Source organism: Arctopsyche grandis, chromosome 12 (assembly GCF_051622035.1).
Source record: "Arctopsyche grandis isolate Sample6627 chromosome 12, ASM5162203v2, whole genome shotgun sequence".
Lineage (NCBI taxonomy): Eukaryota > Metazoa > Arthropoda > Insecta > Trichoptera > Hydropsychidae > Arctopsyche > Arctopsyche grandis.
In genome coordinates this window covers 15,704,681-15,728,426 of record NC_135366.1, presented here as the reverse complement: position 1 = coordinate 15,728,426, position 23,746 = coordinate 15,704,681, and the positions used below count along the sequence as shown (strand labels likewise).

General features: G+C 29.7%; 6 protein-coding genes across 9 annotated transcripts; all 6 read right to left on the bottom strand.

The window, feature by feature from the left end:
- Positions 1–455: 455 nt before the first annotated feature.
- LOC143919747 (alpha-N-acetylgalactosaminidase-like) lies at positions 456–2,824 on the bottom strand. The gene is made up of 9 exons (XM_077442239.1): positions 2,556–2,824; positions 2,293–2,467; positions 2,033–2,207; positions 1,765–1,859; positions 1,384–1,545; positions 1,103–1,300; positions 831–1,004; positions 671–755; positions 456–590 (listed from the first exon to the last, which is right to left on the bottom strand). The coding sequence occupies exons 1-9, from the start codon at positions 2,705–2,707 to the stop codon at positions 559–561; spliced, it is 1,248 nt and encodes a 415-aa protein (XP_077298365.1). The 5' UTR covers positions 2,708–2,824; the 3' UTR covers positions 456–558.
- Positions 2,825–3,367: 543 nt separating this feature from the next.
- LOC143919704 (alpha-N-acetylgalactosaminidase-like) lies at positions 3,368–6,139 on the bottom strand. Its single transcript, XM_077442161.1, has 9 exons — positions 5,851–6,139; positions 5,607–5,781; positions 5,348–5,522; positions 5,099–5,193; positions 4,768–4,929; positions 4,487–4,684; positions 4,224–4,397; positions 3,809–3,893; positions 3,368–3,718 (listed from the first exon to the last, which is right to left on the bottom strand). Exons 1-9 carry the CDS (start codon positions 6,000–6,002, stop codon positions 3,678–3,680), a joined length of 1,257 nt encoding a protein of 418 aa, XP_077298287.1. The 5' UTR covers positions 6,003–6,139; the 3' UTR covers positions 3,368–3,677.
- A 1,008-nt stretch (positions 6,140–7,147) lies between these two features.
- Positions 7,148–9,287, bottom strand: LOC143920303 (alpha-N-acetylgalactosaminidase-like). The gene is made up of 10 exons (XM_077443127.1): positions 9,199–9,287; positions 8,971–9,130; positions 8,724–8,898; positions 8,473–8,647; positions 8,286–8,380; positions 8,046–8,207; positions 7,774–7,971; positions 7,525–7,698; positions 7,365–7,449; positions 7,148–7,251 (listed from the first exon to the last, which is right to left on the bottom strand). The coding sequence occupies exons 2-10, from the start codon at positions 9,123–9,125 to the stop codon at positions 7,211–7,213; spliced, it is 1,260 nt and encodes a 419-aa protein (XP_077299253.1). The 5' UTR covers positions 9,126–9,130; positions 9,199–9,287; the 3' UTR covers positions 7,148–7,210.
- A 1,345-nt stretch (positions 9,288–10,632) lies between these two features.
- On the bottom strand, positions 10,633–14,132 carry LOC143920301 (alpha-N-acetylgalactosaminidase-like). 4 transcript variants are annotated; one of them, XM_077443124.1, is made up of 10 exons: positions 14,021–14,132; positions 12,858–13,013; positions 12,594–12,768; positions 12,353–12,527; positions 11,848–11,942; positions 11,609–11,770; positions 11,335–11,532; positions 11,055–11,219; positions 10,897–10,981; positions 10,633–10,806 (listed from the first exon to the last, which is right to left on the bottom strand). In XM_077443124.1, the coding sequence occupies exons 2-10, from the start codon at positions 13,010–13,012 to the stop codon at positions 10,745–10,747; spliced, it is 1,272 nt and encodes a 423-aa protein (XP_077299250.1). In that variant the 5' UTR covers position 13,013; positions 14,021–14,132; the 3' UTR covers positions 10,633–10,744. The 4 variants fall into 4 exon arrangements, with proteins under 4 accessions (XP_077299250.1, XP_077299252.1, XP_077299251.1 ...); XM_077443126.1 differs by lacking the exon at positions 14,021–14,132 and adding an exon at positions 13,405–13,729; XM_077443125.1 differs by lacking the exon at positions 14,021–14,132 and adding an exon at positions 13,268–13,394.
- An 87-nt stretch (positions 14,133–14,219) lies between these two features.
- On the bottom strand, positions 14,220–16,975 carry LOC143920300 (alpha-N-acetylgalactosaminidase-like). The gene is made up of 10 exons (XM_077443122.1): positions 16,631–16,975; positions 16,383–16,557; positions 16,135–16,309; positions 15,970–16,064; positions 15,719–15,880; positions 15,040–15,237; positions 14,808–14,972; positions 14,646–14,736; positions 14,488–14,556; positions 14,220–14,350 (listed from the first exon to the last, which is right to left on the bottom strand). The coding sequence occupies exons 1-9, from the start codon at positions 16,783–16,785 to the stop codon at positions 14,492–14,494; spliced, it is 1,281 nt and encodes a 426-aa protein (XP_077299248.1). The 5' UTR covers positions 16,786–16,975; the 3' UTR covers positions 14,220–14,350; positions 14,488–14,491.
- A 2,286-nt stretch (positions 16,976–19,261) lies between these two features.
- LOC143919822 (uncharacterized) lies at positions 19,262–23,319 on the bottom strand. Its single transcript, XM_077442362.1, has 6 exons — positions 23,154–23,319; positions 22,871–23,032; positions 22,561–22,793; positions 21,707–22,478; positions 21,359–21,597; positions 19,262–21,274 (listed from the first exon to the last, which is right to left on the bottom strand). The coding sequence occupies exons 1-6, from the start codon at positions 23,213–23,215 to the stop codon at positions 20,643–20,645; spliced, it is 2,100 nt and encodes a 699-aa protein (XP_077298488.1). The 5' UTR covers positions 23,216–23,319; the 3' UTR covers positions 19,262–20,642.
- Between the last annotated feature and the right edge of the window lie 427 nt (positions 23,320–23,746).

The following is a 23,746-nucleotide window of genomic DNA, read 5'->3' as shown; positions in this document are numbered from 1 at the left end:
CTTGTATTAAATTAGTTTCAATTTAAAATTATTTGCTTTAATGATTATTAAAAAAAAAACTACACATTTGCCATTACGATAGTTATAAAGCATTTATCTTTGAAATCATGCAATAATGTCTTATTGCAAGATTCTATTAACTTACACAATTCTTATAGTAGAGTATATTCTTGACCAGGGACGTCAGAAATATCAACTTTTCAGACCTTAACTGATATAATTAAGATTCATAATATCTCAACAAATGACGTGCATGTTCCTGGCGATAAACGGATTATTACTCTCGTTAGTGTGTACAATACGTATTTCAGTTAGTATGTAAAATATGAGATTTTAGTGACATGCGCGAGATCACTTTTTGCGGAATAATCACTGAACCGTTCTTGATCTATCCGAACCTAGGGGGGGGGAGAGGTATCACAAAATACCGTTTTTAAGTAAATAAAACGAATTATAGTTTTTAAAATCAATAAAATTATTTTCTTCAAATGTGTACATTATTATCAATATATTTTTTAATTATATTTAACTAAAAATAATTTGACTACAATTTTAAGTCTATTTAGCAGTTAATTTTAACATCAGCACACCTGAAAAATTGAAATGTGCATTCGTGAGATATGATAAATAAAATAATTAAAGAGATTAAAATTATAAAACTGAAAATTACCTGTGGGATTCACTAATACTTCAAATCTATACCTGCCATCAGTCTGATAAACTGTATATTTTTGTGTGGATGATGGCAAAAGATCCTGAAAAAGAGAAAATGAAAATTATTTAAATGTCATCATTAACATATTTTTAACAACGCAAAAGAGTAAGTATACTTGTATTTCATAGCCATTGAAAGGTTCTGAAGTATCAATTTCCAATTCTTCAAAAGTGAAATTTCCAAATCTCGGCGTTCCATTGTCATTATGATTAACGAATGCAACTGCCAGAGAGGTACGATTACTGATTATTGGTGAAACTTCTCGTTTCCAAGCAGAAATTTGACTCTTCTAAAAATTTAATCATAGATACATTTCTATAACGTTAATATAAACAGATATTTTTTTAATATATGTATATATTTGCATCCATAATATATTCACTTTACCTTTAACGGTCTATAACCAGCCCTTCCAAGTGAATCTTGATTGATTGCAATAACATCTTTATTCAATAACAATTCCTTCATTTCAAGTTTTATATTCCCAAGATCGTTAGACATCAACAATGGTGCTGCCAATATAGACCATACTGCCATCTGAGCTTTGCTTTGATCATAACTAAGTCCAAAATTTCCTATAACCAACTATTTTTTTCATTTTAATTTATATTTGAATATAGGAAAATAATTTAATTTGTACAAAACATGATTGCATTTGAAACCATTACCATATCGGGATCATTCCAATGTCCTGGACCAGCATATGTAGCAAGTCTTTTTGAATTATCACCAAAATAATTCATAATACTTTCAACACTCCCCCAAGAATCTTGAATATCATAATAGTTGCGCCAAATGTTGCAATTCTCTATAATTGATTCCCAGTTGGGCTGAAAAATAAAATTGATTTATTATTATTTCTACAGCATATTATATATATACATTATTTTTTACTTTTTAATATCTCTTAAATTAAGATATCTATAATTGCAAAATGGAAATCATAACTTAATCGGACAAGAAGGTTATTAATTTTGAATAGTCTTGAAGTGCAATTTTAATTGGTGAGATAAGAAATTGAAGATACATTAAAAATTTATAATACACACCGAAATTCCTGCTAAATCGAGATAAAAAGGCCAACTACATGAATACATCATTGGTCGACCAGTTTTATTAAAATATTCACCAAATTTCGGATAACCTATACACATAAATACAGTTTAAAATTCAATATAAATAGTACATATATAATATGTATATAACTGTCGTTTATAACTCAATATACCTACAAATACTAAATAGTATTTTACTTATACATATTTAAAAACCACATTTTTTTTATGATAGTCTTTAAAAATAAATAATAATTATAACCTTCATCCATTAAGGATGCATCTACATTGCAACCATCCACTTTCACATAGTCTACTCCCCATTCAGCAAAAGTGGTAGCATCTATTTCCATATAGTTTAAAGATCCTGGATATCCTTCACAAGTATGTGTACCGAAATCTCCGTATAAACCGAATTTCAATCCTCTTTCTTGAATCTGTAATATTTTATATTCAATGACTATAAATAAATTATACTCTCTTATAATTATATTAAACCCCCCCAAAAAATATTTTGCATACAAAATCAGCAATGTACTTCATTCCTCTTGGAAACCTTTCTTTGCTTGGAACCAATCTTTGATTTTCATCCCTCTGTGATTCAGACCAACAATCATCAATTCCTACATAGTTATAGCCAGCATCTAGATATCCTTCTGTTTTCATTAAATTTGCTTGTCTAGTTATCAAATTTTCGCTGAAATTATTTTAAGATATAGATATTTGTAATATAAGTATATGATCATAAAAAAAATCAATATTTAATAAAAATACATATTAAATACCTGATACATTCCTGAGGATGATTGACACAATCAATTGTGCATCTGTATCGCTGCCACGATAACCATCCCATTGGAGGTGTTAAACCCAATCCATTGTCTAAAGCTAAAGAAGAATTTAATGAAAGTAGTAGTAAAAAGAATATGTGATTCATTTTACTCGATCGACGGAAATTTATTTAAAAACTGAAAAGTGTTTTGGTGTAGTTTGAGCCGTTACTTTGTGACTACTGTTATGAATTAATATTCGACGCTTTATTATACATATGTTGATAAAACGAAATCATCAGATTAAAAGAAAAAAGTGATAAAATATTGTTTTAAATGTTTGATGTTCATCAATATCAAGATAAATGTGAGTTCAAATTTTATTGAATTGTCACTTATCAAAAAATCTGAAACTCTAATTTTGGTCGCATCGCCTTGGTAACCGTAAATAATTTTACAAAAATTTGTGTATTTTTATTTTTCTTACAATAACCCTTTTCCCCATCCCCTAGGTGCTACAAATGAACTCTATATAAATTTAAAACTTTTCAAAGTCATCTATTGCACAATATTCAATTTAAAACAATTAAAAAAACAAAAAAACCAAAAACAAAATTGACTTTCACATATGATATATCAATTTACACATACGATATATCAATTTTCACTATCATAATTATTAAAAAGTTAATTATTTAATTATATAACTAAAAAATTTAATCATTTCTAATAGATAATATCAAAATGATACATTTTCAAATTGATCCTTTTTGTTGATACCGAAAATATTATATACGACAAAAATGATATTTAAAAAAAAAGTAACAAATTTAAGACGGAAAATTTATTTTCAAATTTATATGCAATATCATCATACATACATTGTATAAATGGTAAACGGACTACTAGTCATATGTCACACTAAAACTGGTCACGAGAGTTTTAGGGTGTGACCAGTTTTCTCGTGACCAGTTTTAGTTTTAGTGTGAAGGGTTATCACGTGTGACGGGTGATCACGTGTGACCGATCTAGATCGACCGGTTGTCCTGTGACCGGTTCACATTTGACTAGTAATCACCGAACCGTATAAATATAGAGGAAATTATACATATAAACAAATTACAAAGAAAAATTAATTTACAGAGACTCTCTGGCAGTCAATCTGAGTAAAAGGACACCTGAAATATTAGAAAATATATTTTTTTTAAAATCTTTATTGTTAAAAGAATATAAATTATTAGTAGGAAAATTTTAAAATTGAGAATTACCTGTGGGATTCACTAATATTTCAAATCTATACCTGCCATCACTCTGATAAACCGTATATTTTTGTGTTGATGATGGCAACAAATCCTGAAAATAAGAAAATGTACATTATTTATGCATTGCTGTTAGCAGAGCCGCCAAGAGAAAATCGGGGACCTGGTGTAACTACAAATACGCTCAGTGCTTTTTCATTACAAATACGCAAAACAATTCTATTTATGTTTTCAATTAGGTAAGTTGTTTTTTTTTTGGCTTTTTTAATTATTAGTTTTTGGAATAAAAATTCGCCATAATTTAAATATAATAAAATGTGACCCGGGCTATTTTGACTGTTATTAGCATCGGCGGTACGGCCCTCTCATCACGTCTAGCTATTAGTATTAAATATATTTATTTGTAAAAATAAAATAAGTATACTTGTATATCATAGCCATTAAAACGTTCTGAAGTATCAATCTCCATTTCTTCAAATGTGAAATTTCCAAATCTCGGTGCTCCATTGTCATTATGATTAACAAATGCAATTGCTAAAGATGTATGATTACTGATAACTGGTGTAATTTCTCTTTTCCACGCAGAAATTTGACTCTTCTAAAAATTTTACCAGACATAGATACATTATTTAACGGATAATTTGTCAAAATGTATATGTATTTGCATCCATAATATATTTACTTTACCTTCAACGGTCTATAGCCAGCTCTTCCGAGTGAATCTTGATCAATTGCAATAACATCTTGATTTAAAAGCAATTCCTTTAATTCAGGTTTTATATTCCCAAGATCATTAGACATCAACAATGGTGCTGCTAATATAGACCACACAGCCATCTGAACTTTGCTTTGATCATAACTAAGTCCAAAATTTCCTATAACCAACTATTTTTTTCATTTTAATTTATAATTAAATAAAGGAAAATATTTTAATTTGTACAAAACATAATTGTATCTGAAACCATTACCATATCAGGATCATTCCAGTGTCCTGGACCAGCGTATGTAGCAAGTCTTTTAGAATTATCACCGAAATAGTTTATAATACTCTCAACACTTGACCAAGAATCTTGAACATCAAAATGATTACGCCATATGTTGCAATGTTTTATAATTGAATCCCAATTGGGCTAAAATAAAATATAATAATGACTTTATACCAAAAATTATCTGGCAATAATCAAATATCTACGTATAGACACCAGCTTTATTACCCGACGTTGCTCTGGTGGTTTAAAAATGTCAATAAGAACTCAAAACTTGAAATAAAAATGAGAATACAAATTTTATAATTCATACCTCAATTCCTGCTAGACTGAGATAAAAAGGCCAACTACATGAATACATCATTGGTCGGCCAGTTTTATTGAAGTATTCACCAAATTTCGGATAACCTTAACATATAAATACAGTTTATAAATCAATCTAAATAGTCCATAAATGTATAAATATATTACATTTCTTATAAAAACTACACATACAAATATGTTTTTTACTACCATTAAACATACATAAATATTTTATACTAAACTTTAAAAAAATTATAACCTTCATCCATTAAAGAAACAAGGACATGGCAACCATCCACTTTCACATAATCCACTCCCCAATCAGCAAAAGTATTAGCATCCACCTCCATATGCAATAGAGATCCTGGATATCCTTCGCAAGTACGTAAACCGAAATCTCCATATAAACCAAATTTAAATCCTCTCTCTTGAACCTGCAAAATGTTGTATACAAAATCTACAAATTACATTCTCTCAAGATTATACTTAACCTTCTAAAACAAAACGATGTGGCATACAAAATCCGCAACATATTTCATTCCTCTTGGAAACCTCTCTTTGCTTGGAACCAATGTTTGATTTTCATCTCTCTTTAGCTCGGACCAACAATCATCGATTCCTATATAGTTATAACCAGCATCTAAATATCCTTCTGTTTTCATTAAATTCGCTTGTCTGGTTATCAAATTCTCACTGAAATTATTTTAAGACATATAATCATAACAATTTAATAATGTGCTCATTAAAATACATATTAAATACCTAATACATTCCTGAGGATGATTGACACAATCAATTGTACATCTGTATCGCTGCCAAGATAACCATCCCATTGGAGGTGTTAAAGCCAGTCCATTATCCAAAGCCCACGAAGAACTTAGCGAAAGTAATATTAAAATGAATATCTGATTCATATTTTTTGAACACGACGCTCTAATATTAAATTCATTTAAAAAATAAAACGTTTTTTGGTACAGCTTGGGCCGTCACTTAATAATTACTATTATAAATTAAATTTTGACACTTTTTTTATATATATTTTAACGAAGTCATCAGATTAAAACGAAAAATGATAAAATTTTGTTTCACGTATTCGTTGTTCATTAGTATCAAGATAAATGTTGCCGGCTCAATTTTATTGACCTTGGTAACAGTATTTAGAATTATAATACTAATATTTGATGAAAATGCTTTTTTATTATTTTATTGTCAATGTGTAGAACAAATGAAGCATAAAACATAACTTTCGTTTTCTTTCAAATATGAATGTACTAATCAACTTGATTCGAAACAGTGAAACTACAGAATTTACTATTCCATCGTACTTAACATACAAATTCAACATATTTTTTCTTATTATTATAAATTATATTATATAACAATCTGAAGATGCTGTCAAATTCATAATTATATGTCAAATAGCTATCTAATGTAATTAGCTTTTTGTCAATCGATATATACTTATGGTGCAATAGATATCATAATCAATCTTTGTAAAATGAAAGATTACAGTATTATTTTATATATTAATCTGGTACAAGATTAAAAATAGGGCAATGTACTTTATGACTTTTTATCAAAAAACAATACAATGAACTTAATATTTGATTTTTAAATGCTTTTTATTATTACGAAATTATGTTCACAATACATCTTATATCTATTTTAATAGCTACTGATCTACTGATCAATTTCTATTTTACAATTTAATTTAATTTGGTTAGTAATCATTGTATTATATTATTTTAATGTTAATCTACAGCATAATAGGAAAAAGAGCTCACAATCCTTAGTGAACTTAATATGAAATATTGAGTAACTATGAAGATGTGAAATGCTCCAGTGAAGATTTTGATTGATTTGATTAGATTAACTTAATATAAAGTTTTTCGAAATAAATGACTGATTAAAATGTGAAATCACATGTATGATTATATAATACTAAAGATTTTAATCAAATCAATCATCTTTAATACACAGATATCATTCATGTTGACCCTAATTATTGTCACTAAAAATATCATACTGGGAAACAACAGATTTAATAAAAGTCAAAATTTATATATAAAATTTATTTTCAAATGTGTATAAAAAATCATACATTAAGACAAATTTAAAAGATTTACGACGACGCCTTAGCAGTTAGTTTGAGTAAAAGAACGCCTGAAATATAAGAAAGTACATTTTTATAAAAAAAAAAGAAATTACATAGTAAAAAATATTGAAGCTTATTACAAAATTTTATAAAAATCAAAATCAAAAAAAAATTATTTTACCTGTGGGATTAACCAGTACTTCAAATCTATACCTGCCATTACTCTGATATACTGTATATTTTTGTGTTGATGATGGCAACAAATCCTGAAAAGGACAACAACAAGATTGATTATAATTGTTGATAAATTTTAATTATATTTAAATTTAAATTGTGCATACTTCTATATCATAGCCGTTAAAAGGTTCTGAAGTATTAATTTCCAATTCTTCAAAAGTGAAATTTCCAAATCTCGGTGTTCCATTGTCATTATGATTCACAAATGCAACTGCTAAAGATGTACGATTACTGACAACTGGGGTAATTTCTCTTGTCCAAACAGAAATTTGACTTTTCTGCAAGTGAAATTCTTATTTTAAGAAAAAGACCAATGTGTAATATTCACTATTGACTGTACCTATTCACTTTACCTTCAACGGTCTATATCCAGCCTTCCCAAGGGGATCTTGACTAATTGCAATGAGTTCTTTATTTAAAAGCAATTCTTTAAATTCAGGTTTAATATCGCCAAGATCAGTAGACATCAATAATGGACCTGCTAATATAACCCATACAGCCATTTGGGCTTTGCTTTGATCATAACTGAGTCCGAAATTTCCTATTATTAACTAGAATTGGATTTTTATATTATTATATCATTCAATTCTGACTATTTAAGCTGAAATATATAAAAAAAAAAAACCATATCAGGATCATTCCAGTGTCCTGGGCCTGCATAAGTCGCAAGTCGTTTAGAATTTTTACCGAAATATTCCATGATATCATCAACACTCCTCCAAGAATCTTCAATATCATCATAATTACGCCACATGTTGCAATGTTTTATGATAGAATCAAAGTCAGGCTTAAACATTACACATATTCAAAATAATTGATAGAAAATAAATCTTTTAAGTAATATATAATAAAAAATATATATTACCATCATTCCTAATTCTTCTTGATATACAGGCCAACTACATGAATACAACATTGGTCGACCAGTTTTATTGAGGAGCTCACCAAACAGTGGATATCCTTAGAAATTATTTAATATTCATATTTTGCCACTTTTGAAATCATTAAAAATTATTCATTTTAAAATAAGATGATAGTAAATATTAAATTACCTTCATCCATCAATTCAATATCAACATAGCATCCATCCAATTTAACGTAATCAACTCCCCAGTCACCAAACGTTTCGGCATCAATTTCCATATGATTCAAAGTTCCGGGATATCCACCACATGTTAAAGTACCAAAGTCTCCATATATACCAAATTTCAATCCTTTACTATGAACCTTAAAAAACATATTAGGCAAATTGACAAACTTTTAATACTAAATTATTGTGCAATAATTAACTGATAAAACATACATAATCAGCAACATATTTCATTCCGTTCGGAAACCTGTCCTTGTTAGCAACCAATCTTTGATTCTCATCCCTTTCGAATTCGGCCCAACAATCATCGATTCCTATATAATCGTATCCAGCTTCCAAGTATCCTTCTGATGCCATCAGATCTGCTGTTTTCAAAATTAAACGTTCGCTAAAATTTATAAAAAAAAACTTATATCTTGTTACACATGTTGCTATGAATTTAGTAATAAAAAAATAATACCTTATGCATTCATCTGGCCGATATGCACAATCGGTAATACATCTGTAACGCTCCCATGTCAACCAACCCATCGGAGGAGTTAGAGCCAATCCATTATCTAATGCCGAGGAGGAGCTCACCAAACACACAACCAGAAATACTAATTTGGTATCCATTGTTGCTGAAATATGTACTGTATATTAAATGGAAATGGTATTATTTGTCGAGAATTAGAAGCCAAACACTTACCGCTTGCAGTTAAGCAATTGCTACTAACACGTTTCAATGTTTAAATAGATTTTATAGGCAAGTAAAGCACTCATCTGATTAAAACGTCTAATGATAAAATATTTTAACTGATATTCATAAAATAGATAAGTATATACGAGAGAGTAAAGAAACACGTATAATGAATTCGTCTGTAGCAGTGGTGTCATCCCAATTTCGGAACAACGGATTTCTGATATATATACATACATGGATGAATGCTGTTTTTAAATCAAAAATGCCACTCTGCCTGAAGAAAAAGATCTTTGATCAATGCGTTTTGCCAGTGATGATGTATGGATGTGAAACTTGGACACTGAACGCCAAGATGCTACATAAAATCCAATGCACTGAAAGAAGTATGGAACGCTGTATGCTTGGCATAACGAGGAAAGACAGAAAGCGGAACACGTGGGTGAGAAGTATGACAAGGGTAGTGGACATAGTGGATAGAGTGAAGAGACTGAAATGGCAATGGGCGGGTCACGTAGCTAGGAGGATGGACGAAAGGTGGAAAAAAGAAGTGCTTGAATGGTACCCGAGAGAATGCAAAAGAGTAAAAGGAAGACCGCAAGGAAGATGGGTGAACGAAATTAGGAAAATGTGCGGAATGAGATGGATGAGTGATGCGCAAAACAGAGACGAGTGTAAGCGTGTTGGAGAGACCTTCATCCAGCAGTGGATGGCGAATGGCTGTAAATGATGATGATGATGATGTATGTATATATGTACATATATCGGAAATGAAAATAAAGTCTAACAATTCAATCGAGTAAAACCGAAGTAAAAATACGTCCGTTTTGAATCGAACTATATGCCAAACTGAGAGATGCAGAAAGTTTGCGAGTTGAAAAAAATGTCGAGCGCAGCTGTGCAGTTCACATTGAATGGCTAACAGTTAAGAGTGCATAACGGAATAAAGGTCCTTCCTTATACCTTATGATTGAACATTTGTTATACTTATGATTATTCCTTATACTTATGATTATTTGCTATACTTCCTTATACTTATGATTGAACATTTGTACAGTTTTTAACAAAAATGACATGAATTTTTGATTTCAAACAACCGGTTTCCGGAAACTTTTGATTCTGAACAACAGGTTTCTGGAAACCCATGTAAACCAATAGAATGACACCTCTGGTCTGTAGTATTAATGCCTGTATAGCGTTAATCAATTTGACTGTTTGAAAAATTTTATTCGGTATTTATTATATTTAATCCAATTGTATGTATTTAACTGAATTAAGTACGTTCATAGCTCTTAGAACTCAACAGCTCTTAAGATTATGAAAAGTTACTTAATATCATAACTACATATCATACAATTGTCAAGATTATAATCATCATTTCAATTTCTTTAGATACGTCACTCCGAGAAAAATAATTCTCGCATTAAATTTAAAATACGTATTGACAAGTAAAAAATATATATTTTAGTATTCGTTTATTTTAGAGTAGGCATATCTTATATACACATAAATATGCAAATACATTTCTTATAAACATATCCATGAATAATAAGATCTAAACTTCATTGTTGTAAACACCAATAGAATCCTTTATAACTAATTTTAACAAAAGAACACCTGAAATATAAAAATCAAATTTGTTAAAACAAATATATTTTGATACAAAAAATATTTAAATAAAGTACACTCGATCAAATAAATCATCACCTGTTGGATTGATCAAAACTTCAAACCGATGATTACTCTTTTCCTGATATACCATTATTTTTTGTGTTTTTGACGGTAAAAGATCCTGAAAAAGTAAAAAAAAATCATGGATTTTGAAATTGAACCGGAAAAATACAATAAAATAAAAAAATACAAACATAAACATCATAGATGTATGAAGTATCAATTTCTAATTCTTCAAAAGTGAAATTTCCGAATCGCGGTGCTCCATTAACATTGTGATTGACAAATGCCACTGCTACAGATGTATGTTTGTCTTTAACTGGTACAATGTTTCTTTTCCACACCGAAATTTGACTTTTCTGAAAATGAAATTATTTTAAATAAAACAATACTGATAAATAATATAACACTTCAGTGCTTCATCAGTATGTCAATACACTCTAATATATTATTATTATATAATATGTGCTTTACCTTCAAAACTCTAAAACCAGCTTTCCCAAGTGGATCTCGATTAATAGCAATGATATCTTTGTTCAAAAGTATCTGTCTAAATTCTGGTTTAATAGTGCCGAGATTGGTAGATATTAATAATGGAGCTGCTAATATAGCCCATACTGCCATTTGAACTTTACTTTGATCAAAACTGAGTCCGAAATTTCCTATTATTAACTAAAACCGATTTTATATTTTATTGTTTAAAAAATATATGCCATTAACATAATATTAATTAAAGAATAATAGTTACCATGTCAGGGTCGTGCCAGTGTCCCGGTCCAGCATGTGTTGCTAACATTCGTGATTGATTACCAAAATACTCCATAATAGTCTCAACACTCGTCCAAGAATCCTCAATATCATCATAATTACGCCACATATTACAATGTTCAATGAGTGAATCAAAGTCAGGCTATAGTATTTATTATAAATTTTCTTAAACATATTTAAAATATTTCTAATTTAAAAAAATATATTTAATAAAATTACCATAATCCCTTTTTCTTGTTGATATGCTGGCCAACTACAAGAATATAACATTGGTCTACCGGTTTTGTTGAGAAGACCACCAAATTTTGGATACCCTAAATATTTATGACATAATGATATTATTATTATTATATATACATATACATACTTTGTACACATGTAAAAAGAAATGCCTTTCAATGTGTACAAGGAGAGCATTATGTATTATCCTAAAGGGTGTACCAGTGATAGTCAGTAGCGGCTCGTGAGATTTTATAGTCGGGGGGCTGCAGAGATTATTCAGGCTGTAGTAGCTCGTTAACCAAACCGGTGATCCAATGAAAACAAAAATAGCTTGAATATGTACTATACTGGGAGGTCTGCAGCCCCGTAGCCCATGTGGATGACAAAAATAGCATGAATTTGTACTGTACTGGGAGGACTGCAGCCCTGTAGCCCATAAGGACGAGCCGCCACTGGTGATAGTACACATTTAAGGCTTAAAATATCTACAGTTTTTAATTACCTTCATCCATTAATCCAACATCAACATAACACCCATCCAATTTAACGTAATCAACTCCCCAATCACCGAAAGTTTCAGCATCAATTTCCAAATGATTTAAAGTTCCAGGATATCCAGCACATGTCAAAGTACCGAAATCAGCATATATGCCAAATTTTAATCCTTTGCTGTGGACCTTAAAGTTACATATTTCAATTAAAACGACAAAAAATCGAATTACATCATTCACAATCAGACTTACATAATCGGCAACATATTTCATTCCATTGGGGAACCTTTGCTTGTTAGCAACTAATCTTTGATTTTCATCTCTTTCGTGCTCCGCCCAACAATCATCGATGCCTATATAATCATACCCAGCTTCAACATATCCTAATGATGCCATTAAATCTGCGGTTTTCAATATCAAACGTTCGCTAAAATATTCAAATTAGGGTTTTATTTGTATATATTTATGTACGTATGTATATTATATTAATTTATGTTGCACATAAACTACAAATACCTGATGCATTCATCCGGACGATATGCACAATCGATAACGCATCTGTAACGCTCCCATGTCAACCATCCCATCGGCGGAGTCAAAGCTAGTCCATTATCCAGAGCCGAGGATGAGCTCACCAAACAAGCAATCACGAAAATTAATTTGGTGTCCATTCTAATGTAATTTCAAAACAATAATATTTTAAATCAGTTATTTAGTGTTATTTTTTTCATTTTCATTTCATATCGATTTTTTTTTCTATATACAATATGTACTTTTATCGAAGCGTTTTTTCCCACATGTACGCCTTGTATGGTTATAAAACGACTACTAACATGTGTTTATGCTCAGATATATTTATAACCATTTGACTAAACTGTTGAGTGATAAAATGTTGTGATAGATATACCATTATTAACAAATAATACCGGAGAGTAAAGGAAACAGCACAACAGCAGGGTAGCACACTCCTATCACTTACGGACGGCAAAAGAGAATATTATTTCAACACGTAGTACAAGTCAATGAACCACTCGTATATATTATCTTCAATTTGATTACTTACTTATATGAGTACTAGTCGTTGTCAGGTTAAGCACTTGTTTTACTTAATTGAATTGACGATGAAATTTATTTCATTATTTATTTATAGATAAAGCCCATTTTTTAGTACATGGCAAATAAAATTACATAAGAAAATAACATCAATAGATAAAAGTAAATATGTCATTGAATCATATAAATATGACAAAAACATAATAGTAATATAGGAATGTAAAAATAGTAAACAACATAATAGATAAAATAAGAGGACATTAATTACATTCTAAGGAAAAACAATGTGCTGTAAAGAGCTAATAAATTGACCATAAAGATGTCAAGATCCGTATGATCAGCTATATGATTTAATATAGCTGATATATAAAAGCATAATAATATAGCAAACAAGCACCGATCATTAAAAACCGTTGGCTATTCAATCAATTAGCGCAATTAAAAAATATGCAAACTTTTTCTTTGTCTACATATGAAGTAACTATTTAAATTCGTATGTACAATACATATTCATACTAACTTAACATATCAATTAAAATATTTTTTCCAGTATATTTTGTAGTAATCTACATATGTATATAATTTAAACAAATATAAATCGCATCAATTGCTTAAAATATCATTACTTTTTTTGGCACAGAAAATATTCCAACAATCACTAAAACTTTTGGTGCATGTGTTTTATCTCATTACATATGCAATACTGGTTAAATTATTATCAATGACATTTAAACATATACATGTCACATTATTCCGAATAATCTACTAATGATAATAAATATACATACATATGTATCACGGAAAAAAATAACACATTCTTATTTTGTACAATTTATTTTTATCTCGAATGTATTACAATTTCATCAAATATCCATAAAATGTAAAATAAAAAAAATCAAGTCAAGCAGATAAGATAATATTCTTTTGTAATAAACCAAACTGATTTTTATCATCAACTGTAATTACAAAATAGACCTCAATTCAAGACATCTTTCAAAATATTTTATATAAAAACAGTATGACAGTAACAAGTTTATAAAAAATACAATGAAAATTATATACAGCATAAAAATAAAAATAAAAAACAATGTACCTATTTAAGTTTTATAAATACTTGCAGTATTAACAATTTGTGTTGGTTTAAGTTTTAACATAGCGACACCTGAAACATAAAATAAAAACGAAAAGTTAAAGTAATTTAATACAAGTTGAACGCTCTTACAAATATGTATATATTATAATAAACATTACCTGTCGGATTTACCAACACTTCAATGTAATTAATATCATTTATGTGATCTTGGTGAACTCGTATGCTTTGTGTTGGTGATAATAATAGAAACTGTAAAATAAATCATACTAATAGAACTGTGTTAATTCAATTAACTGCATTTAATTAGAAACTACACTAACCTCAACATCATAGTAATATGTAGTATCTATCTCCATTTCTTTGAAAGTATAATTTCCAAACTTCGGTGCTCCGCTATCGTCGTGGTTAACAAAAGCCAATGCTACGGATGTCGTATTATTCAAAACTGGTGTAATTTCCCTTTTCCACAGAGCAATATCACTTTTCTGAAATCGAAATTAAAAATCTTATAATATGTACAGGCATTTGAAATGAATTATATTATATATTTACCTTAAACACTCTGATTCCGGCTCTCGCAAGTGGATCTTGATTAATCGCAATAAGGTCCTTATTCAAAAGTAATTCCTTTGCTTGATCTGTAATAACTTCGAGATCGGTAGATATCAATAACGGAGCTGCCAATATAGCCCATACCGCCATGTGCGATTTACTCTGATCATAACTCAATCCAAAGTTTCCTATAATCAACTACAGAAACAAAAATTACACAAACATTGATAACATAATAAGTAAAAATAATATTAAACGCATTTGCATTTACCCGGTCTCCGTGATGAGCCCGAATGTGAAACGCCGGAAAACGCAAATATCGAAAGGCAAAGATCGAAAATCGAAAGATCTTAAGTCGAAAGATAAATAAAAGGGTGCATGGTAAACGGTACATACTCACGTAAATACTCACTTAATTTGCGCGAGCAGGATACAACAGGAACAAGAGGAACAGGTTTTTCCTCCCGTATTAATGTCCGCGCGCAGAATACGGGAGGAAAAGCCTGTCCTCTTGTTCCTGTTGTATCCTGCTCACGCAAATTAAGTGAGTATGTACCGTTTACCATGCACCCTTTTTTTATCTTTCGACTTAAGATCTTTCGATTTTCGATCTTTGCCTCCCGATATATGCGTTTTCCGGCGTTTCACATTCCGGCCCGTCACGGAGATCGGCATTTACCATATCAGGATCATTCCAATGTCCTGGACCAGCATACGTAGCGAGTCTTCGCGAATTTTCACCAAAATAGTTCATAATATATTCAACGCTATACCAAGAATCTTGAATATCATAATAATTACGCCACATATTACAATTTTTTATAATTGAATCCCAATTCGGCTACAATATTAAATTCATACTTTTATTTACATATTATATTCATAATATCTCTATGTAATATATTTAATATGAATAAGTTTATACAATACCGTAATACCCGATAGTTCTTGATAAACAGGCCAACTACATGAATACAACATTGGTCTACCAGTATTGTTGAGAAGTTCTCCAAACTTTGGATATCCTTGTTTCATAACAATCAATCAATAAAATAGAATACAAAGAAATAATTTCAAATATTACATTTAATTTACCTTCATCCATTAACTCCAATTCGACATAGCATCCATCCAATTTAACATAATCAACTCCCCAATCACCGAAAGTTTCGGCATCTATCTCCATATAGTCTAAAGTTCCAGGATATCCACCGCAAGTTAGCGTACCATAATCTCCATAAATGCCAAATTTCAATCCTTTGCTATGAACCTAAAAATTATGAATTAAAATTAAAATGAAAAATAACTATGATATTCAATTAATGCGTAATTTTGTATCTTACATAATCGGCAACATATTTCATTCCATTTGGGAACCTTTCTTTATTGGCAACTAATCTTTGATTTTCGTCTCTTTCAAATTCTGACCAGCAATCATCGATACCAATATAGTCATAGCCAGCATCTAAATATCCTTCTGATACCATTAAATCTGCTGTTCTAAGTATTAAACGTTCACTGGAAAATATTTTTTTGTATTAACACATTTTTTTCATGTTTTATAATTTTATATATATTAAACAAAAAATACCTTATACATTCATTAGGACGAGTATTACAATCGATAATACATCTAAAACGTTGCCAGGTCAACCATCCCATTGGAGGCGTTAAAGCCAAACCATTATCTAAAGCCGTTGAGGAGCTCAAAAAGCTAACCAACAACAAAATGAACTTCTTATCCATTCTCCCTAGATTTTAAAAACCTGTTTGACGCTTAAATTTTAAACACGTATGTTCAATGCTGTAATTTGTATGTGACTGCATAATTTTTGAGGTTCAAACACATTTTTATAGACTCGACATCTGATTATAACGCCTATCGATAAAATTTTAATAGATACTTCACTAACAATGAAGATAAGTGTTCGAGAGCAAGGAAAATAGCACAACGGGGTACCTGTATATCAATTAGTACATTATTTAAATTAGAACTACACATTTTGCATAAGAATCTTTCTACCGATTGTGTACTTTGACAACGTTGTATTACAGTGTTTGTGCGAGTTTGAATTTTTTACAATAATTCAATACAATTTCATAACAAAAATTGAAATAGCATTTAACATGACTTTATCTATGCAAAATATAGCATTTATATTGTAGTTCTCCATTTGGAATGCATACTTTTAACCAGTAAATGAGGGCATTGGAGATGCTTGCTTGGAACAAGAACCCTGTGTGAATTCTAAATCATTCCTGTAGATTTCGAAATCTTAAGGATTGTAAATAGGTTTTTGAGCAAATTCGAAATTTTTTTTCGATTGTTTAAGGACTGGTGTAGAATATGAGCTTAATGGGCCACTGTTCAAAGAAGAGTATCTTCAAAAGTTTTCATATGTGTAGGTATATACCGTAACGGTCAATTAAAAAGTATCCACTTTCAAATTAAGGTAAATGCAGGTATACTTTTTTTTGGAGACTGGGGATTTGTTCAATGCCCTTTAATTTTATGAATATGATCCTTTGCTTTTATTTAAGTCACTTTAGCCGTGACTTTCAGCTCATTCATACCGTCCCTGTGCTGTTTACTAAAATAACGCCAAATTATCCTAAACTGACCGCGGCGCAAAAAGTCAAAATTTCGGCTTTGGATTCCAAGCACGTCAGCTCCCGATCTATCACTAGTCAAGTTGGATGGCGCAAGACATCAGTGCTCAAATATATCAAGATGAAATCAAATTGTAAATACAATAGGAAAAATGTGGTATGACGACATTACAGGTGTTAAAAATATTAGTTTAATCGAAACCTTCGTGAATGAGAGATGTGATGCATAATAAAGGAGGGGTTGCAAAATATTAGATTTAGTGTTTTTAATTAGTTTTATATATAATTTAAGTAAATTTTTTTGATAAATAAATAAATTTTTAGAAGAAAAAAATCATTTTTTTTAGACAAAATCTTTTCAAAAAACCCAGTTTTACAAGAAATTAAATAAAATTAACATTTAAAAATATTTTTGCCTCAAATGATATCAAATAATCGAAAATATATTTATGTAACACTTATCATTGTTGATCAATTGTTGGATATAGAAATTATTTAGAGCAAATTAATTTAAAAAATACGCAATTTTAAGGTGGACACATTTTATTGACCGCTACTGTATATTATATGTATTCAGAATAGATTGACATCTTTGTCAGCAATGAGTGAGGGTTTTTCAAATGAATTATTACTGATTTATTTAATACATTCACTATATTCAAGTTTTCTGAATAAGGCTGTATAAGACTGAACGATTTTTTAAATCTACGAAAGGGTACGGAAATATTGGATTTTTCACGAGAGAGAATGCTGCGGTTCTGGATTTCATGTAACGGAGCGCTGTTCCTATTTCGAACCCTGCCCTAAACCTATGTACATATATCTAGGACATTCCTTTAAATGATTCGAAATTTAGCATTTGGTAACACAAACATTCCACATTTTGAATTTATTCAAAATTAGTATGCTAATGAGTACAATTATATACATGTGTATGTAATATTCATTTTCAAGGAAACATCTGTTGTTTATGATTACTTTTTTATCGCTATTGATTAAATTTTGATTTTAAAAACGCTTGCCAACAGAAAAGCGTGTAAATGTTTGTTATCGCTCAATATAATAGAACATCTGTAAAGAAAACAATAAAATCTCTATTCAAAATACATATAATGATGCATAAAAAATTACATTTTATATATAATCATATTGTGTTGCTGAACCAATAATCATAATCCTAATCACAATCAAACCAACAAATATTATACAATTCATGGGTTTCTCTAAAACGAATATGTATTCAATTAAAATGTACATATGAACATTTTATCTTCTACATATAAAAAGATGAATGTTTGTTCACTAAAAAACTATAGTATTCAATTTAGAACTATTCAATTTGTTACAGTATCTCATGGTACTCCAACTTAGACTATTGACGGTTCTTGGAAAGGGGCCAGAGCCCGAGGTCAAAGAGCTCCCATACAAAAACCTTCAAGCAATACTGGGAAAAAAAAATTTCCACTTTTTCAATTTAGAACCACCACATTAGGAGTACTACTCATGGTATTCTAACGTAAGCCATAGATTATTTTTGAAGGTGGTCAGAACCTGGGGTCAATAATTTATAAATTGAAGACAAAACTAAAAACAAAGTAGAAAGAATATTTTTAAATATGTTTATTTTAAAATTCATTAAATGCAATATAAAATCAGAAAAAAACTTAAATGTATTTACCAACATTAAATGCTAATGTCTTACGATTAAATCAGTCAAGTCAGGATAATACTAAAATCAAATAGTTTTTATTTATCGTTACACACAGGGCTTTTTTTAGAAAAAATAAGGTGATGGAACTCACTTATTGTCAAGTTTTTTATTAGAAAAGATTATATTCAAATTATATTATATTATATGGAATATTCGTTTGAAAAATACCAAGAAATAAGGTGCTGGAACGCCGTTCTACCGCGTTATATGGGAAAAAAAGCCCTGGTTACACATGTTCTACCCAATTAAAATATGTACATATTTGCTATATAATACACCTATTTGCTATATAATACACCAAATGTGTCATAGTATCTATGTATATCAATACAACATATTTAGATACACATATTGCTTAATTTGATTTCAAACAATAATAATCCGTAATCTTGATGGTTAAATATTGTTGTAGCTGGTCGCAATACATAGATAGTACATACATAAGTACATATGATATGGCATACAACAAATAGAATTACTGATTAATTTGTAATTTAACCAATTTGAAAATTACTGAAATACATAACATTTAAAAAATTGGTACATGTCGGCACTTGGAATTTGATGGTTTTATAAGAAATAGTTTTAAAAAAAATAATATTTTGATTTTGCAACTTAATTAATATTTTTGAAACTTATAATATAAGTATGTACATAAAAATTATACTATAAAATTTGCTAACGGTTAGCAACAGTAATAACGAAATACTGCTGCCAATTATCAAACGTTATAAATTTGCTTTGATATGACACAAAAAGTATTCATTGATGAAGTAGTGGTCAAAATATTTTTCTACGAGTGTTGGGTCTCTTTTTTTCAGAATTACATGTACATATATACATATATATGTATGTATGCCCGGTTGCTACAATAGATAATTACATATGATAAATCTACTTATGTCCAATCAGTACTATCACATTTGGCTGTACCCAATTAGAGTTACAGTATTATCTAAGCTCATAATATTACAGCACACTGAAGTATAAAATATAGTGTTCATAAAATTATTCAATATATTCAATGAAAATTCAATTCATTAATTCAGCTAAATACAAAATAGTAACAAAAACTACTTGCAAAATTCTTAAATATCAGGTACTTTGTTTTGAATAATATGTACATAGTTACACTTGTGTTAACTGGTTATTACTAAATATTATAAAAATACATAAAAAAGATCAATAAATACATAGGTTTCGGCATCTAAAAATCATTAATCAAAAATTAAGCTTAATACAAATCTACTTGGTCGAAAAATTATTACAAGGGAAGAAATCATCAACATATATCTGCGGGTTTCAGTTGTCGTTCTCCTTCGTTCAATAAAATGAGCATTGCTCGGTACAACAGATACATTCCCAAATGTTTCTTTTCTTTGAGGGACCACGTTGAAGATACTCCATAATAATTGCCCGGTTTAATGTTTTTCAAATTTTTTAGACTCAAGACTTCAATCATGGCAGCTTCTCTGGTGTAAGCTTCAGCAGGAATGACATTTTGAAAAATATGCAAACACACAACGCCCAAATTTTCTTTCCATATGTCCAATATATATTGAACTTTCTTGTCTGATGAGATTAATTGTCCAGCATTATATAAATTCACCGCCTGATATAAATGGCTGTAAGGTCTTGATCTTTTACCCTTTCCAACATAAAAAATTGAATCCAAAAATGATTTCCATAACTCTTGCTGTGACACAGTATCAGCTTTGCCTGGTAAATTGTCTGTAAGTCTTGGATCCATCAAAAGATAAGTAAACGATGATTTTATTATGCCTTCTCGCCAACGTTTCCGTGGATCTGGTTGATCAAACTGTTTTACGATTTTTCCCTCTAATTCCATGTATAATGAAAGATTTGTTGTCCAACTAAAGTCACGCAATGATTTTTCTAATTCGATAGTGTACGCTTGAAAATAAAAAAATACATACAATATTGCATTCACATATGATTAATACACATACAATTTTATATATTAAAAATTAACCTTACTTTTGCCTTTTACTTTATCTTCACATTTATTCCCTTTCTGTGGTGTTTCTTTCTTGAGTCTGTATAGTTTATTAAGATAGACTTTTTTTGTAGATGCAGTGATTGGACCTGGACTAATACCATGCAATATTAATTCTTTACGCAATCCATCAGTATCATAATCTATAGACATAGGCAGGGAAGACACCGAACTAGTTCTAGATACTTGCTCAGATTTGTCTAAAACGTAACTTTTCAGCCTAGAATTTCGTGAATTAAGAAAATATAATAAAATCATATCGTGAACATGTATACAATTTTTTTATTATTATTTATTAGTGGAAAAATAAATTATTGTCAAATACTTACAAATTAGATGTTGAAAGTATTCTTTTTTCAATCAAAATAATGCCTGCTTGCTTATCTTCATATTTATATTCTTCAATTATACTTTTAGTTTCATTAGCGTTAGGTAGTTGAGATGTGACATTTACAGCAGAAACATTTTCAGTCAAATTCAAATAAGCAGGAAACAATGAATTTTCCACAGTTTTCATATTACCACTAGGCGACGGAATCTCTATTTGATAACCATCTTCAATTGCGCTCTTTTTATTTGAATTTAATGTTGTTTTTGAGTAATAATTCTTATGTGGAAAAGGAACAGGGGAATTAGCAAAGGGACTCGCTTGTTTTGTACCTGAATTCTCAATAATGGAAGATTCCAGTTCAATTTTGTGATCATTTGATTCATGAAAGACACTATATAAATCATTATCATTTCTCGTAAATTTTAAAGTGGCAATTCCAGTTAAGAAACTTTCATCATTTGATGCATTTTCAATGGATTTGCTTGAGTCATCGGTCATGATGGAGATGTCGTTGCAACTATGATAATCAGAACATTTCGTTAAATTAGTAGTTGAATTGCTATTGCAAAATCCATCATTGAATGATGCCTTTGAAGTTGTGATAGGTAAATTATTGTTGCTTATATTTTTTTCGGTTTGACTGTTACAAATACAGGGAACTACTGAATTATTCAACTCATCGTCATCCTCACTCGAATCGACGCTTAACTTGTCATTATCTAAAGTTCTATACTCTCCTTTCACAGTTCCATTATCAATAATAATTTTATCTACAATAAAGAACAATTTTAATTACTTTTTGATATTTATGATTATCATATGTATGTAAGTCTAAAAATATATTCCACTTACCTAATCTTAAAACATATGATTCAGAAGAATTTGAACATTCATCGTCGTTTTGATAATAATCAAATAAACATTCGATAATATCAAGATGTTCATTTTCTGTAGCATAATCTAATGGAATCTTATTATCGCTATCCCTTATATATGGATCGGCACCATTGTCTAATAATATTTTAACAATACTTTGCTGACCCCACGCGCAGGCAATATGTAATGGAGTCATTCCTTCATCAGAACTAATGGGGAGATATTTAATTTATTAAAATATCAAAATATTGAACTATTAAAATTATACATATATTCAATTGCAGACCCCTCGTTCGGACTACAGCCATAATTGAGAAGCAATTTTGTTACATTTTCAGCATATTCAACAGGATCCATTCCTACGGCTAAATGTAAAATATTCATGCCTTTTCCTGGCAATATAATATTAGGATTCATTTTACCGATATTCAATAAATCATTCATATTGCTGAAAAACAAAAATAAATTATTCTAAAACAATTATATCTACAAGTACATATTAAAGATTTATTGAGGTTATGTGCAGTTCAGTACGTGTATGTAAATACTTGTGTATACTACAAACTTACTGAATATTTTGTTGGAAAATACTACTATAAATGCGTTCAGCTACTTCCAAATCAGAATCCATGATTCAATACACTCAAATTTCGAAATTAGGATGCGGTAAATAAACTTTTAAATCACCGGTATTATGACAGCTGTTATGGCGCGTTAAATGACATTTTCACACTTAACACATGAAATTCGAACCATGACAGCGTTAACTCAAAATATTAAATTAATTTTGAATTGTTTGCGTGGTGACTATTTAATGTAAGTGATAATCTTATTTTTAATATATTAATATGTAAAATTTTCATGACTGCTCAATTCGGCAAAAGTTGAAATAAAAAGTAAAAAAAATTAAATTGTTTCAAAAATTGTACATGAAAATATGGTAATTGGACTATTCGTCACATTGGGGTGGCCACAAAGACAATTTTTGCCATGAAAATCGCGAATACACAATATTTGGCACTCAAGTTCTCGTTACTATGATAGTTATCGTTAGTATGATGGACTTTTCGGCTGCCAGATGTTCCGTTATAGAGATTTTAGTGACTTTGTGACGAGTAATTTGTGACCAGTAATCACCGAACCGAAAATATATGTAGACCTC

Coding starts and splice junctions, on each gene's coding strand:
- LOC143920303 (XM_077443127.1), bottom strand. CDS start 9,125: ATGGATACCAAATTAGTATTTCTGGTTGTGTGTTTGGTGAGCTCCTCC. Junction 8,208..8,285: donor AAGAAGAATTAGGAATGATG/GTAATATATATT, acceptor GTAATGTTTAAG/CCTGACTTTGATTCTATCAT. Junction 7,972..8,045: donor ACTGGAATGATCCTGATATG/GTTTTTTTTTTT, acceptor ATCCAATTCTAG/TTAATAATAGGAAATTTCGG.
- LOC143920301 (XM_077443124.1), bottom strand. CDS start 13,012: ATGGACACCAAATTAATTTTCGTGATTGCTTGTTTGGTGAGCTCATCC. Junction 12,769..12,857: donor CGTCCGGATGAATGCATCAG/GTATTTGTAGTT, acceptor TGAATATTTTAG/CGAACGTTTGATATTGAAAA. Junction 10,982..11,054: donor CATACATCTATGATGTTTAT/GTTTGTATTTTT, acceptor TTACTTTTTCAG/GATCTTTTACCGTCAAAAAC.
- LOC143919822 (XM_077442362.1), bottom strand. CDS start 23,215: ATGGATTCTGATTTGGAAGTAGCTGAACGCATTTATAGTAGTATTTTC. Junction 22,794..22,870: donor GGCTGTAGTCCGAACGAGGG/GTCTGCAATTGA, acceptor TCTCCCCATTAG/TTCTGATGAAGGAATGACTC. Junction 22,479..22,560: donor ATCATATGTTTTAAGATTAG/GTAAGTGGAATA, acceptor TCTTTATTGTAG/ATAAAATTATTATTGATAAT.
- LOC143919747 (XM_077442239.1), bottom strand. CDS start 2,707: ATGAATCACATATTCTTTTTACTACTACTTTCATTAAATTCTTCTTTA. Junction 2,468..2,555: donor CATCCTCAGGAATGTATCAG/GTATTTAATATG, acceptor AAATAATTTCAG/CGAAAATTTGATAACTAGAC. Junction 1,301..1,383: donor ATTGGAATGATCCCGATATG/GTAATGGTTTCA, acceptor TGAAAAAAATAG/TTGGTTATAGGAAATTTTGG.
- LOC143919704 (XM_077442161.1), bottom strand. CDS start 6,002: ATGAATCAGATATTCATTTTAATATTACTTTCGCTAAGTTCTTCGTGG. Junction 4,930..5,098: donor TCAGTCTAGCAGGAATTGAG/GTATGAATTATA, acceptor ATTTTATTTTAG/CCCAATTGGGATTCAATTAT. Junction 3,894..4,223: donor TTAATGGCTATGATATACAA/GTATACTTATTT, acceptor TCTTATTTTCAG/GATTTGTTGCCATCATCAAC.
- LOC143920300 (XM_077443122.1), bottom strand. CDS start 16,785: ATGGATAAGAAGTTCATTTTGTTGTTGGTTAGCTTTTTGAGCTCCTCA. Junction 16,065..16,134: donor ATTGGAGTTAATGGATGAAG/GTAAATTAAATG, acceptor TTATGAAACAAG/GATATCCAAAGTTTGGAGAA. Junction 14,557..14,645: donor AGTGTTGGTAAATCCGACAG/GTAATGTTTATT, acceptor TTTATGTTTCAG/GTGTCGCTATGTTAAAACTT.